General features: G+C 38.2%; 1 protein-coding gene across 10 annotated transcripts in view; it reads left to right on the plus strand.

Annotated features, from left to right (window-relative positions):
• Positions 1-125: 125 nt before the first annotated feature.
• The window catches only part of map4k5 (mitogen-activated protein kinase kinase kinase kinase 5), a 44,870-nt gene continuing 31,666 nt past the window's right edge, over positions 126-13,329 (plus strand). For all 10 annotated transcript variants that reach the window (XM_038285111.1, XM_038285112.1, XM_038285113.1 and 7 more), the window contains exons 1-3: positions 126-529; positions 911-1,137; positions 7,329-7,386. In XM_038285111.1, coding sequence (XP_038141039.1) covers positions 1,030-1,137; positions 7,329-7,386 — 166 coding nt within the window. In that variant the 5' untranslated portion in view covers positions 126-529; positions 911-1,029. The remainder of the gene's footprint in view (positions 530-910; positions 1,138-7,328; positions 7,387-13,329) is intronic.

Consider the following 13,329-nt stretch of genomic DNA (forward strand, 5'->3'; position numbering starts at 1 on the left):
ATAAAAATCAGTTAACATTTTAACTTCTTTTTCTGGCCCTGATCCTCTTCCGTAGATATCAGAAATAGGGTAAAAAAAAAAAAAAAAGGGATTATCTACATTTTGGTCGTAGTACCCTGAACGCACCACCAGTCTGTAGAAACTGCCCGGATTAGCAGCACACTGTTGCTCTGAGGGGAGCGTTTCTCTCGAAATAAATTCTGAAACAAATCGATTACATTCGCGGTGCGGCGATAGAATTCAACCGGAAATGTTTCAGCTTCTTTAAAGCTGCCAACGGGGGGAAATGACATTTGAACGGGGAGGTTTAGGACTGTGATTACAGAGGGGGGTGAAGTGGACTGTAGCTGGCAGCGCTACCAGGAGAAACTGGAGTCGCAGCGAACTGAACTTTACTACTGTTTCATCACAACAAAGGAGCAACAGTTTTACTTTTTAAAGCATTTATTCGACGTCGGGATATATTTAAAGACTTGGAGGGGAACTGAAATGCAAGGCGAGCCTAGCCGGTGTGTTTGCGTTGCTAAAGGTAAGCCCAGTTAGAAGTTAAATGCAGACGGAGGGGGGCCAAGTTAACGTTTGCATGTTAGCTAGCGCCAGTTAGCCCCCCAATGCTAACCCAACGGCTGGCTCTGGCTATTTGCTGGATGGCACTGGCTATGGGCTGGATGGCTACGGTTTTCCTGCTAAAAGTGATGTTATTTGTTTAACATCGATGTATATTAACATCTACGGACTGGAATTGTTCACCCCACTCATTTGTATTAAAATTAACAGATTTTATTTCAAGAATGTAACTTTAAATCTGTTTTTCTAACCCTTATTTTTCCTTTAAGACTAAAGCGCATTGGGATTAAGCCTTTAATTTAACCCCTTTTATAAGACTTTCCTAAACTTTGTGTCTCTTCAGGACATGGAGCTCAGACAGGCGCCGTCTGAATAGCATTGATCCAGACTGTTCTGCCAGCCTCCCACACCCCGTTTAATCAAGCCAACTAAATGTAAAGGATCCATCGGTTTCAAGGTATCATGGATATTTTTCCTCGACCAAGCGGTGAAATCCAGAGGAGGAACCCCCAGCATGACTTTGAGCTCATTCAGAGGGTGGGAAGTGGGACATATGGAGACGTGTACAAGGTGGGTTCAATGCACTGGTCCTCAGTCTGTCACAGGAGCTGGAGATGATTTAAAATGATCCAGCTAATCAATGCATTATCTGTGTGCAGTTTGTTTTTAAACTATAAGAAGATGTGGTGACCACATGTGACACTAGTTTTGACTAAAGCTTTCATTTCTAAATGCTTTCTGTATGGGTCGGGTTCTTTAATTTAAAAATCTCAACACAATTTTGCACTTTTTATTTAAAACAAAATGTGGTTGTCTAGGGTCAGTGTTGACAGCTAGATGAACCAAATGCCACTATAACCTCAGAAATTCTCACTTCTTATGGATAGAGGGTTCAAGAAGATGTGAGTTCTCAAATATCACAAAGCCTGATAAACCACGAATACCTTAAGCACCAGCCTTTGTTTGTTAAATGTCATGAGAGTTTCAAAGGACACTAAACAAACCAAAGTTGTCTACAGCTCATGTTTTCTATATATATTCTGAAGCTTTAATAACATGTGGACCTATGCTTGCTAATCCATATTTTACTAATGGATCAATTTCCCTGAAAATCATCCAGCTGAATTTAGAATATAGTTATGGGCGTGCAGGTGGCACCATGTACGGAGGCCTTAGCCCTCGACGCGGCCGACCCGGGTTCGAATCCAGCCTGTGGTCCTTTGCTGCATGTCTCTCCCCCTCTCTCATACCCCCTTTACTGTCAGCCTACTGTCAGAAAAACAAACCACTAGTGCAGTAAAATGCGTGTATATATATATATATATATATATATATATATATATATATATATATATATATATATATATATTAGGGCTGCAACTAACGATTATTTTAAAAATCGATGAATCGGCCGATTATTTTTTCGATTAATCGATGAATCGGACAAAAAATTTTTTTTATATTAACCTCTTTATTCCAAAATAAACATTTTAGACAGAACAAACAAGCCCACAAGTACAGGTTGCTCATTAACTGTACTGGTGCAATATGAAAAATAAATGTTTGTGTAAAAACTACGCAAACTTACATGAGAAATGTAGCTGTACATCCACAAAATATAGGCTACTTTGTTTCATAAAGCGCAAAAAGAGACAGGCATTTTTGTTAAAGCCCCTAAGGGGTTCAAACAATAGGTCCCCCCATTTCAACAAATGAGTTTTTTTAGACTAGAAGAGTTCTGCCTTTTAAGACAGGAAAGTATAGCAGTTAAAGTTGCTGCTTGAGAAAATACTGAACCATAGAGATAAAAATAGCCCTGTGATTCAAATTATAAATTGTATTTGGAATAAAAATGACACATCCTCCAAAGACAGATATTTACATGGGAATGTGGCAGATAATTAATTGACATATTACTGATCTTGCTGGATTTTGTTCTGCTTTACTTCCATAAATTGCAGGATCTTCTTTTCTTTATCTTTGCCAGAAGATTTAAACTTTAAAAGCCTTGCCCTCATAATTTGCAAGTTAATTTATTTATAAAGAAAATATAAACGCTGCTTAAACAAATTTAAATGAAATTAAAAGTAAAATAAGTAGCCAACCTTATCACTGTCTGTAACCTACTAACAAGGTAAGGAAAGCATCAGATGAGCTACCTGAGAAACTAACGTTACGTTTCCCCACTTTAAAATGAAACAAACATGGTTACTCATCCTGCTGATCAGCTCTCTTCACTGCCATTGAAGGCTCCAACGTGTTTTCTTTTCAGGTGCTGCGTCATAACAGTGGTGCTTCCGTGCCATGTTCATTTGTTTTTACAAAAGTTGCATGTTACGACTTTTTTCACTTTACAAAGCGCCGGCTATTTTAATTATTGTGATCAATTTGCGCCGTCAATCCCGGCGCATGCGCGCTTCATTTGCAGTCTGGACGCTGAGGGTTAACTCCTCACTAAAATCCTGCGGCTCTGATTGAGAGGGATTCCTGTGGGAGAGGGAAAAAGGCGTTGGGATGGGGGATGCGCCCCAAGGCAAGCAAAAGCCGCCAGTGACACCGTAAAAAGTCGCCAGATTTGTCGCTAGTCGCTTTTTTGAAAAATAGTCGCTGGAGGGGTCTGAAAAGTCGCTGAGTTGGCAACACTGCAACTGCGGCGCTGACTCGCTCCGCCATATTTTTTTTTCTTCCCCCGGTTGACAGCGGCGGCGGATGACGCATTAATCGCGCGACACAACTAATCGATGATTAAATTCGTTGCCAACGCTTTTAAAAGTCGATTTTTATCGATTTTATCGATTCGTTGTTGCAGCCCTAATATATATATATATATATAATATAGAGAGAGAGAGAGAGAGAGAGCTATGAAACAATAGCCTTTTAATGCTGCAATTTACAAAACAGCCAAGATAAAAACATCCATCATTACAAAGATGCATCACCTTAACTCTACTTGGGGGGGGGGGGACCTTTGCTTATCTGTAAATTACAAAAAAAAAGGTATGATCGAGAGGTGAAAGTACAGGCTGTCTGTCATTGCCCTTTCCATACAAAGCTTTGCCGAGCAGCCCCCACCCCCAACAGACCACTGGTGGAATGTAGCGCCTGGTATTCACTCGGAGCTCACATGCGGACGGCTGCAGCAGGCTGAAATATGACCCAGACCCTGTCTAAACACGCGCGTTTCACTAAGGGTGTGTTCAGCCCTAAAATGACAGCGGTAACACCTCCAGTTTTTTTTTTTTAAATGTCCCTGTTTAGGCTGCCGTAGCAGTGTTGTGACCCTCTGGAGATTCACGACAAAATGGATTCTCTTTCTTTTTTAACATGCTTTCATTTTTCTGAATAATACCAATTTAATACTTTTTTTAAAGGACTTTTTTTCCCTATAGTAGAAATAAAAACGTGGGTTAATTTATTCTGTTTGCCATTCTAACCATCAAAAATTAAGGAATAATATTTTTAAATGAGCACAAACAACTACAAGTCGCAGCCTTTCCCTGCCTTAATTGTAGATCAGTTACATAGATGTTCTGGGAGTAAAGGTGTACCCCTGCTTTCTACAAAGTTCATTGACTTATTTTCCCAATGAAACAGGAGAAAACAGGTGCAGGATCTCTTTGTTTAGATCTTTTTTTTTTGTAGATCTGAACCACCTGACAGGAAAAGCACTGGTGGTTGGAAAACAGTTTGGAATGCTGGTGTCACCAAAGGATGAAGCTCTAGGAAGCTTTAGAGCATTTCATCTGTCAAAAGCTCTGCAAATAAGCATGTGTTCATGTGTTGTGCAGAGGTTCCCTTAATGTGTCCTATAAGCCTCTCTAATAAAACACAAAACAAAAGTAATGTCTTCCTCTTTAAGGCAGAACTTTGGGTTTTTACAAAACATGAACATATCCCATCTCATTTAATTTGTTGGATATAAGTCCAGTTTATGGAAATTAGGAATGTCTTTTTATTTCCTCTCTTTGTCTCATCATTTTCATTATAAATAAACAAGTGTAGGTAACTGCAATAATCGTTTTCATAACTCTAAACATGCTAAACAACATGGCTGCTAAACATATCAACACATAAACGGATCCCTACCCCTCTGAAACGATCCGTGCCGAGTTTGGACCGACTTTGGTTCCTTACGAACATTTATGTATTACGCTAGCACGGTACCTCGCCCCCTATTGGCCCTCCATGATACTACAGCTCTCAATGCAGGAATTACGCAAACAAAAATGGCGCCGCCCATAACATTGAGGAACTTATGTGTCTGCATAGCGTCCTCTGCCCAAATTTCAAGGAGAGCCTCAGTCTTGGCATCATCTCCGTATCTGCCACGCTCTTCATGCCATTTATTGTTAATAAGCTGAGAAGAAGTAGGTGTTGTGAACAGGTGAAGAGATCTGTGAATAGTAAGGCCGAAGGAAAACCTGCGAAATGAGTCAGCTGACTGAAAAGCAGATGACGTGGTCTGCTTATGCTCTTTGTTTTTTTGAGAGCTGAGCCACAACTGAACGGCTCCGAGCTTTACTGATGAACTAGTACTAGATTTAGCACGGTTTGGTGGTGTCTGGCACGGTCCAGTTCAGTTGTGTTCCATTTACTCTCCACAGTTATCTCGGTTATCGTGCTTGCACGATTTCAGCACGGTTTCAGCGGGGTAGTGTTAATGGGACTATAGAGATTAGTGAGGAAAAACTGTCACAAAGCAAGCAGCATCAATCGTTGCACATCCGTAGTTAGCAGCCTCGATTTATCTCACTCATTTCTTTTCTTTTTATCATCTAAATGTTTTTTAATGGCAGACTGGTTTACTTTACCGTCAACCCACTTTATTTCCTGGATTCCTGTTTTTATTTTCATAATGGACATGCTATAAGCCATACAGAAAAAGCTTTGGGATTTCTGTGTTTTGAGAAAAAGACGACTGAGTGAGAAACTAGTTTAATGGCTGATTTCCCTCATTTTAAATCCCCCTTACCCTCATTTAGCCTCTGTTTTTATTAATAGTTGAGTTTGTCGTTGCAAATTGAAATTTACCTTGCTTTTTTTTTTACTGTGCTAGACACATTAGCAGTTTAACTAGAAACAAATACAATTTGATAACATTGTGGCTATTGTTTACCTGTCACTTTATTAGTTTTAATAAAAGGAAGACATTGTTGTTTGAAGTGAATCTTAATAAATGCGGTAATGCTAATTCCACATTAGTCAAACCTTGAATCAACAAGGAACTAGTAGGTCTAAAAATAACATTGTTCAGGTGTTCTTTCCTGAACAAACTGTTTTTATAAGTCATAGCAAATAAAATAAAACAAGGTTTGTCTATCAAATGACTAATGATGAATCCAAGTTTTTCTCAGATAAATTGACAAATTTAATTTATTTTCAATTAAGATTTATTTTGAATTTTGTCTCATCAGAGACATCAGGCATGACAGATTATTTTAAACTATGTTGTAAAAAGCATTTCTCACACAAACATTAATTTCAAAACTTCTCCTTTCCTGCTTCATTTTTTTGTGGGTTACGTCGACTTAAGGAAGTGTAAAGTGAGACAGGTTGCAAACAAATGTGCAGTTTCTAAATGCTCCCTCTTTAAAGCAGAACTGTGGAGGGCTTTCAGATTAAAATGAAAACACACATTGGTAATCTCTCTGCAGAGCAATGCATAAACATAATGCCTCATTTTGTCCGTTTTCTTTGCTTGTATCTGGTTGTTGTTGCAAAGGGCTGTTTTTCTTTCATAGCTTAGCACTTCAAAGTGGAAATGACTAGCTTTGCCCTGTGTTGAAAGTCAGTAGCTGAACAAGAGTGATGAAAGTTGACCACACTGGATGGGTTTTTGGTTTACGGCTGATTTAGCTGCTTGTTCCATCACTTCTTCTCACGGATTAGGGAGCATCCCGTCTTGACCTGGTTTTGGAAGACGACACATCCTGCTTTGACACAGAAATTTCACAGGGAATCAGTTGCAGACTATCCCCTGTAAATTAAAATGAAATAAAAAACACACACTTTAAATACTTATGCATATAAACAGAGAAAAAAATTATATTAAGTTCTTCCACAAATTTCACTTAAGGGGAAGCTTATTTGAGATATTTGAAGGTTTAAGACTAATCCTGCCCTGCAAGCCTGGAAATGTCCTTTTTGTTCTTTTTTTAAAGGTTTTTATAAAGTTTTTGGTAAAAATGTAAATGACCAGTAGAGATGGAAAACCACCAATATAGTGGGGCTAAACCTGTCTAATGGTGGTTTTAAGAACAGCTGATTATACTAGAACACAGATTTAAGTTGAATTATGTATCTAGACTATTACTTTATATTGGTTATGTTTTATGTATTAGGTTATTGGAATATAAATGTATATAAAACCTTTTAAAACAGACTTGGTAATCCCCTTTTATACTTTTCACCTTAATATCACATTTACAGCCTTAGCATTATTTTTTATCTGAATTGATTAATCTGCTGCTTAAAGCAGCATTTGGTCAATAATCCGTTTTCATCTGGTCACACAGTGTATCGTCTGTTAGCATTTGCTAATGCCCACTAACTGTAAAAATGTGAGTCATACATATGAGTATATGACTTTTATAAAGACACAAAATGTGTTAATAAAAACTTAGAAAAAAAATCTTATATGTCAATGTTAAGGTTGTAAAGTTTTTATTTCAGCACCATGAGAACATAAAGCGTCAATATCAGCTAAAGTTTTATATTTTTCTTTGTCGATTTGTTTCCAATCTTTGTTGCTTCTCTTTCAGGCACGAAACATTCAAACAGGAGAGCTTGCTGCTGTCAAGATTATAAAGTTGGAACCAGGTAATTGAATTTTGTTTTCCCACACTGAGCATTTAAGTTATTATATATACTAATAAGTTTTTTTTTTGTTTTGTTTTACAATTTGTATTTAATCTGTGGTGTCTAAAAAGAATAATATTTGAGCTTGTTTCTTGTGCTTTTTTTCTGTGATCATAAATTAAATGAAATTTTTATGGTATTGTAAAGAAAGACATTTTTCTTTCTTTGCCTGGCTCAGGTCTGTGTTAGTAATGACCCAGTGACAGAGTTAGTGTGATCCAGATTAGAGGGATTACGAATACGGCTTTATGCCATAGACTGGCCAGGAAAGGAAGAGATTCACTTCTTTGTTTTTGGTTTCATTCTTCTTGGCAGTCAGTGCTGATCTTTGTCCTCTGTGGGCTAGAAAGTCCTGTGATTAATTTGTGAAAACGATGCAATGAAGTTAGTTTCTTTTTTCTTTCTTTCTTATAAGTCTATAATAAATTAAAATTTGACCTAAAAATAACACACACACACAGATCTATATATAGATAGACAGACATAGATCTGCAGGGTTATTGAAGAGAGTTCAGGTAGTGGAGGATCTTGGGGTTTCAACTGTGTTTTTCAACAACACTAAAGCTGGGTTTGACCCATTTAGTTGTATAATTTTGGGATTTTGGCTTTCTAAAATCTGTTCAGCGTTGCTTTGCTATAAAGTCGCTGCATTTACTGTTGAATCACCTATTGGTAATTTAGCCTATGGAGTCTGAGTAAGAAACTCAGCAGGCTTAACCCAGATTTCTGTAAACCACTGAACCTACGTAACATCCAGAGGATCCAGTTTTCCTTATATTGTATTATACCTTCTCATGTAGTTGTTGTTTTTAAGAAAAACAACAACTCTGTAGCAGGTTTTCTAAACTCAGCCGTGTTCCTGTCTTGGGCGATTTGCAATCATTGTAAATGAGCCACTCCAAGATGTGCATATTGCAGAAACAGAAGGAAAGACAGATTATATTTCATCTCTGTGTTAATCTCTCTCCAGCGTATCCAGTCAGGGTTGTTTTGCTTCATATTCTTCCTGTGATTTATCCTTCCTGAGTCCTTTTACCCTTTTTTGTTTTCTGTTAAATGCTGTTTTTGGGTCAAGCTTATGCTACGTTTCTTCACTTTCTGACAGAAGTTCCACAGTGTACTTTTATTTGGATAGCCTAGATTGTGTGATTTACTGCCAGTAAGCACACTTTGAAGTCTTCATTAGACTAGAAGTTAAACAGGTTCATGAACTTAGCCGTCTATTGGCAGTAAGTAACATTTATATCCTGGCAGACTGTTTACATCTTGGAATAAGCATTACTGAAGCCACCCTGCTAAACAGAAGGTGTTGCTGTAAAGCAATTTGTACCATTACACAGCAAGAATAACAAGGAGACAAATCTATGCACTTAATACTTTGCACACATAAAAATATAAAACATTTCAACTTGTTTATTTATGCAAGAGTATAATCAAAATCTTTTGTGACGTTTTCAATGAAAAACCATTGCTATTCTTAGATACCAGCTGTTATCGTGTCACTGTAAGATTTCTCAGCTCAAAAAGCATATGTGGTGCTATACTAGAATGAATCAGTGATATTTTGCATATGAAAAAAGATAAAAAACGAAAGAGAGAGGAGTTGGCTGAATTTTAAAACATGCTGGAATAACGGAGGAGGAAACGGCTGGAGAAGAGAAAGTTTATGCAGGATGTTTACCAGTTTAAAGCCAATCCCCACTGGCTGACCAGAATAAATGGAATTGTTTCTTTACTCCAATCGAAAAGCTTTTTAACAATAAAGTCTGTGTTCAAAGTTGAAACAATGTTCAAATGAATACAGATCCTAGTTTCCGCTTCTGTTCCTACATTAATATTATGGCTGCGACTGATGATTATTTTGCAAATTGATTAATCTGTCTATTTATTTATTTTTATTGATTAATCGATTAATAATCAGAGAGCAAAGGGTTTCTTAAAGAAGACTTTTCCACTTGAGTGATCGAGCATATTGTAAGACGAAAAAGATTTTTATCTTAAGTGCAAAATATTTACTTTTTTTTTTTTTGCAATTGGACAACTTTTGTCCAATTGCTGCTCAAGGTGGGTTACCCGTTTAGCTAAAGGCATGTTTTAGTCTCTACACTATACTTAACGATTAATCAATGCCTAAATTAGTTGACGATTATTTCAATAATCGATTAATCGCGATGGCCCTATTTAATATATACCTACTTCTTTAATCTAAAAAAAAATTTAAATAAGCAGCTCACTTACTGTGTTTGTGTGCATGTATTTGTTTTCTGAAATGTCTAATGTTTATGATTGTTGGCGCCGTTGTTATTAGTAGCAGAAAGCCATTATCAGTTATGGTTACGGAGCTGGTGCAGAGCGACAGAATAATGCCAGTATTAGGAGTGAGGAGGAGGAGGAGAAGATGATGTAAGATGAAGAGGACAAGAAGCAGAAAAATGGAGCAGGAACCACCCAAAAAAACAAGTGTTCCCAGGTAGAGCTCCAACGTGCAGGGCTGGAATGGTCGCAGTGCTGAATATAATACTTTTAATCTCTAGAGATCAAAGGATTGTAGTCAAATCATTTGCTTTTTGAATACCAGTATTCATGTTAAATCTAGTGTTTTACTTGTGTCCTATCCATCGTGTGATTGGATAACGTTCTTGTGTGAACCACACCCCCTCCACCCAAGACTAGAACCCTTAGGGAAACCCTGATTTATTATGCAGCTTGTATGTTGTTGTTTTTTAATAGATTTATGACCTACCGTTTGTTTTTTATTCACATTTATTGTCTTTTTTGACCTAACGGATTTAGACTTATTTTAATTTCTTAAGAAAAAAGTATTTCTTTATACGCTGGTTTTTGGTCTCCTGGCTTGTCTCTGTGCCAGAGGTAAACGGCTTTGGGCGAATCATGCAATCAGACAGGTTAGACCAGAAGAAGTGACGCTGGCATTGAGTACACAGCAGAAAGTACAAAGATAGGAGTGTTGAGGCCTCTGGGGCGGCAGGGACTCATCGAACTGATCATTTAACAAAGCAACATTCAAAACGGTGTCAATGGTAGTTTTTACTAACATCAGACACCACTCTGGTTCAAACAATAGGAGTAATTAGCCTTCTGATTGGTAGTTTGAAAAACAAGTTAACATTTATTTCATTCTGACCTCTGAATTCTACCACTATGTGTTCTATGTGGTTTTCAAAACTAAACAAACTTAACATTTAAAAAAACTTGCTGTAAAGAAGAAGAATGTGTGTAGTCGGAGCAGAGGGAAGGACTGAACTGGAGAGGAAGTGGATGCATTCTCCAGCCCAGGCTCACCAAGAAAAGATGACTGTGGTGTGACTATTTACTCTTCTCTTTAGGCTTAGCTTAGTCTTGCCATTGCAGTCACACTGTTTTAAATGTTTGTGGCTCCTCACTCTATTATCAGATGTGTCTGAAAAGATCTATGATCAGCAGTCGTTCACATGCATCTGTTCTACAGTAAACCACCCAGGCTTAGATTTAAGTAATCATGTGAGGGAGGCCAAAACCTGTCATGCTATTTGGAAACAAGACTGCTGTTTTTAGTGGCAACCATATCTGACTCTGATGACCATCATAAGACGCATGGAAACCACAAATTCCAACATGTTTGGTTGGGATGTCTGTGATAAACCAGTATTGAACAATTCAACTTTACGTTATAAAGAGAAAGCTTGATTATTTTTGTTTTGTATAAATACTTTGAAAATATAATGTCAATCCTTCAATGCTAATAAAACTAGATAAAATCTAGTGGAGATAATTGCATAGGGGTGAGTATTTGCATGTGTGTTGCGTTTCGATATGTGTAAAGATACTTGGGTTACAATATCACTATATACTGCGATATTTTCCCCAGCTATCAAAATTAATGTATGGATAAAAAAGAAGCAAGTTCTGTATATGATGATTAGATGATCATTTGATTATTTTGGTATCCATGTTGTTTGGGGTTTGAGTCGGTCCACCTCCCCTCTGACTGCCTCAACTAAAGATATGTTGCTGAGCCGTACGGCTCCACAGCTCTATCTGCCAGAGTGGCCGTGCAGAGGTTGGCCATTTTCCCCGTTTTAGGTAAAGATGCTTCGTTTTGTTTTTTTTTAAGTCTAGGAACTTAAAGATTGATGTAGTAAGATGCAGCCAAAATCACCATATATTTTGCCAAATTGATTTTTTTCCCCCACACTTCTAAATCAGAAGTCATCTGTTTAATAAATACGGTCCATCTGTGTTTAATCATATATAGATGCAGATGGTAATGGAGTGCTTTTGGATTATTCAAGAACACGTATTAACATAAAGCATCACAAAGACTAAGGAACACAATGGAGGAACGTAGAGACTCCGTCAGGATTGTCGATGAAACTGTAAAGCTGTAAAGATCCTCATCTCAGCTAGAAGGAGCCTTTGGCAGGAGAGCTATTAGCCTAGCACTCCACAAGGCTTGTCTTAGTGGAAAAGTAGCCAGAAACTAGATATTCTTAAGAGATGCATCGAATATTGTTTATTTTTTAGGGAAGTAGGGAACACAGCAAACGAGTTAAGACTTAAGCCTGGTTTATGCTCAGAAACCAGGTGGTAGGTGACCCCAGACAGAGAGCGTCGCAGGGAGGAGAGAAAGGAGGCCTCTGATTGGTCAATTCTACATCTGCTCTACACTATGCGTATTTCCTGTTTGGTACCTAATGGCAGAAACTCTGGCTGTAGTGCCATCCACCTCGGACACTATCCCAGACACCGTGCTGGACGCTAGTTTGTAGCTCTGTGCGACGGTCTGTTGGTTTGCACCCGAAGCCAAAGCACGCAACGCCACGGCCAGTCTTTGGGCAACACTCACGGGTGAACTGTGAGGCGTCCGGCGTTGGATGAGGGGCTGTAGACGGCGAACAAGCTCTTCAAACCGACAGACACGCACAATCCTAGCTAGTTTGTGGTTGTTCCTCTTGTCGTGGAATAACAGCGTAGACCACGCTTCAAAATTGGGTATAAATCAAAAATATCTGCATCATACCTGCGACAAGCTAACTGCGACACACTGTTGCGGGAGGAAAACCAGCCCTATAGACTCAGGAAGGTTCCCCTTCCTACAGGACATGGTCCTAAATATACCACCAGATTTGCAATAGGGGAAAAAATGCTTCGTCATTATGTGCTACTTTTTTTTTTTTTTTCTGCCTGTTTCACAAACAGCAATGATGACGCACCAAGATTAGTGTTTGAAATTCAGAGGTGTGAAATAGTCCAGAAGGGGTCAATACCTTTAGCTTTGTCGGAAACAAACTAAACTGCAAGGTTGAAGCGTAGAGGAGCATCTGGTTGATCTAATCAGGCTCCATGGGATGATTTTAACTATGGATATACAGCAGGACAGCTGTTTATATACCATGTTGAAAGCAGAGTTCTCAAACTTGATTGTATGAATGAAATAAATCCCATGCTTGCATTTATTCTGCCTAAAAGGTGTTATTTTATTAAAACAATCTCTGCGTGCTTCATTTGATAGCTTGGTGCTGCTTTACCTCCTGTTGATACATTCCAGGCTTGTGTTTCTGCACAGCTGTGAACACTTTGGCCTAATGTTTTGTTTTTTTCACTTCCTATCGGTGGTGTGTGCTACCGTAGAATGCTCATGTGGAAAGCTGCCCTGATATTTTGGCCTTCTCTGCAAACCTTATAAGATGGTTCCCCTGTTGTTGTTGTAGTCTCGTCTATTCTTTATTTTTCCAGTCTATTAAGAGTTGTTTTTGTTGGGAATCAGTGTTTTTAAAATCAGAAAGGGAAGCATAGGACACTTTTGCACACTAGCTGCTTTAAAGTGTGTTTTTCAACATCTGGGTGGGTAATAATGGCTACTTTTAGGATTTTAGTTCCATGTATTTCTTAATTTTAAGTATT

Source organism: Cyprinodon tularosa, unplaced genomic scaffold (assembly GCF_016077235.1).
Source record: "Cyprinodon tularosa strain WSP-4 unplaced genomic scaffold, ASM1607723v1 ctg207, whole genome shotgun sequence".
Taxonomy (NCBI): Eukaryota; Metazoa; Chordata; class Actinopteri; order Cyprinodontiformes; family Cyprinodontidae; genus Cyprinodon; species Cyprinodon tularosa.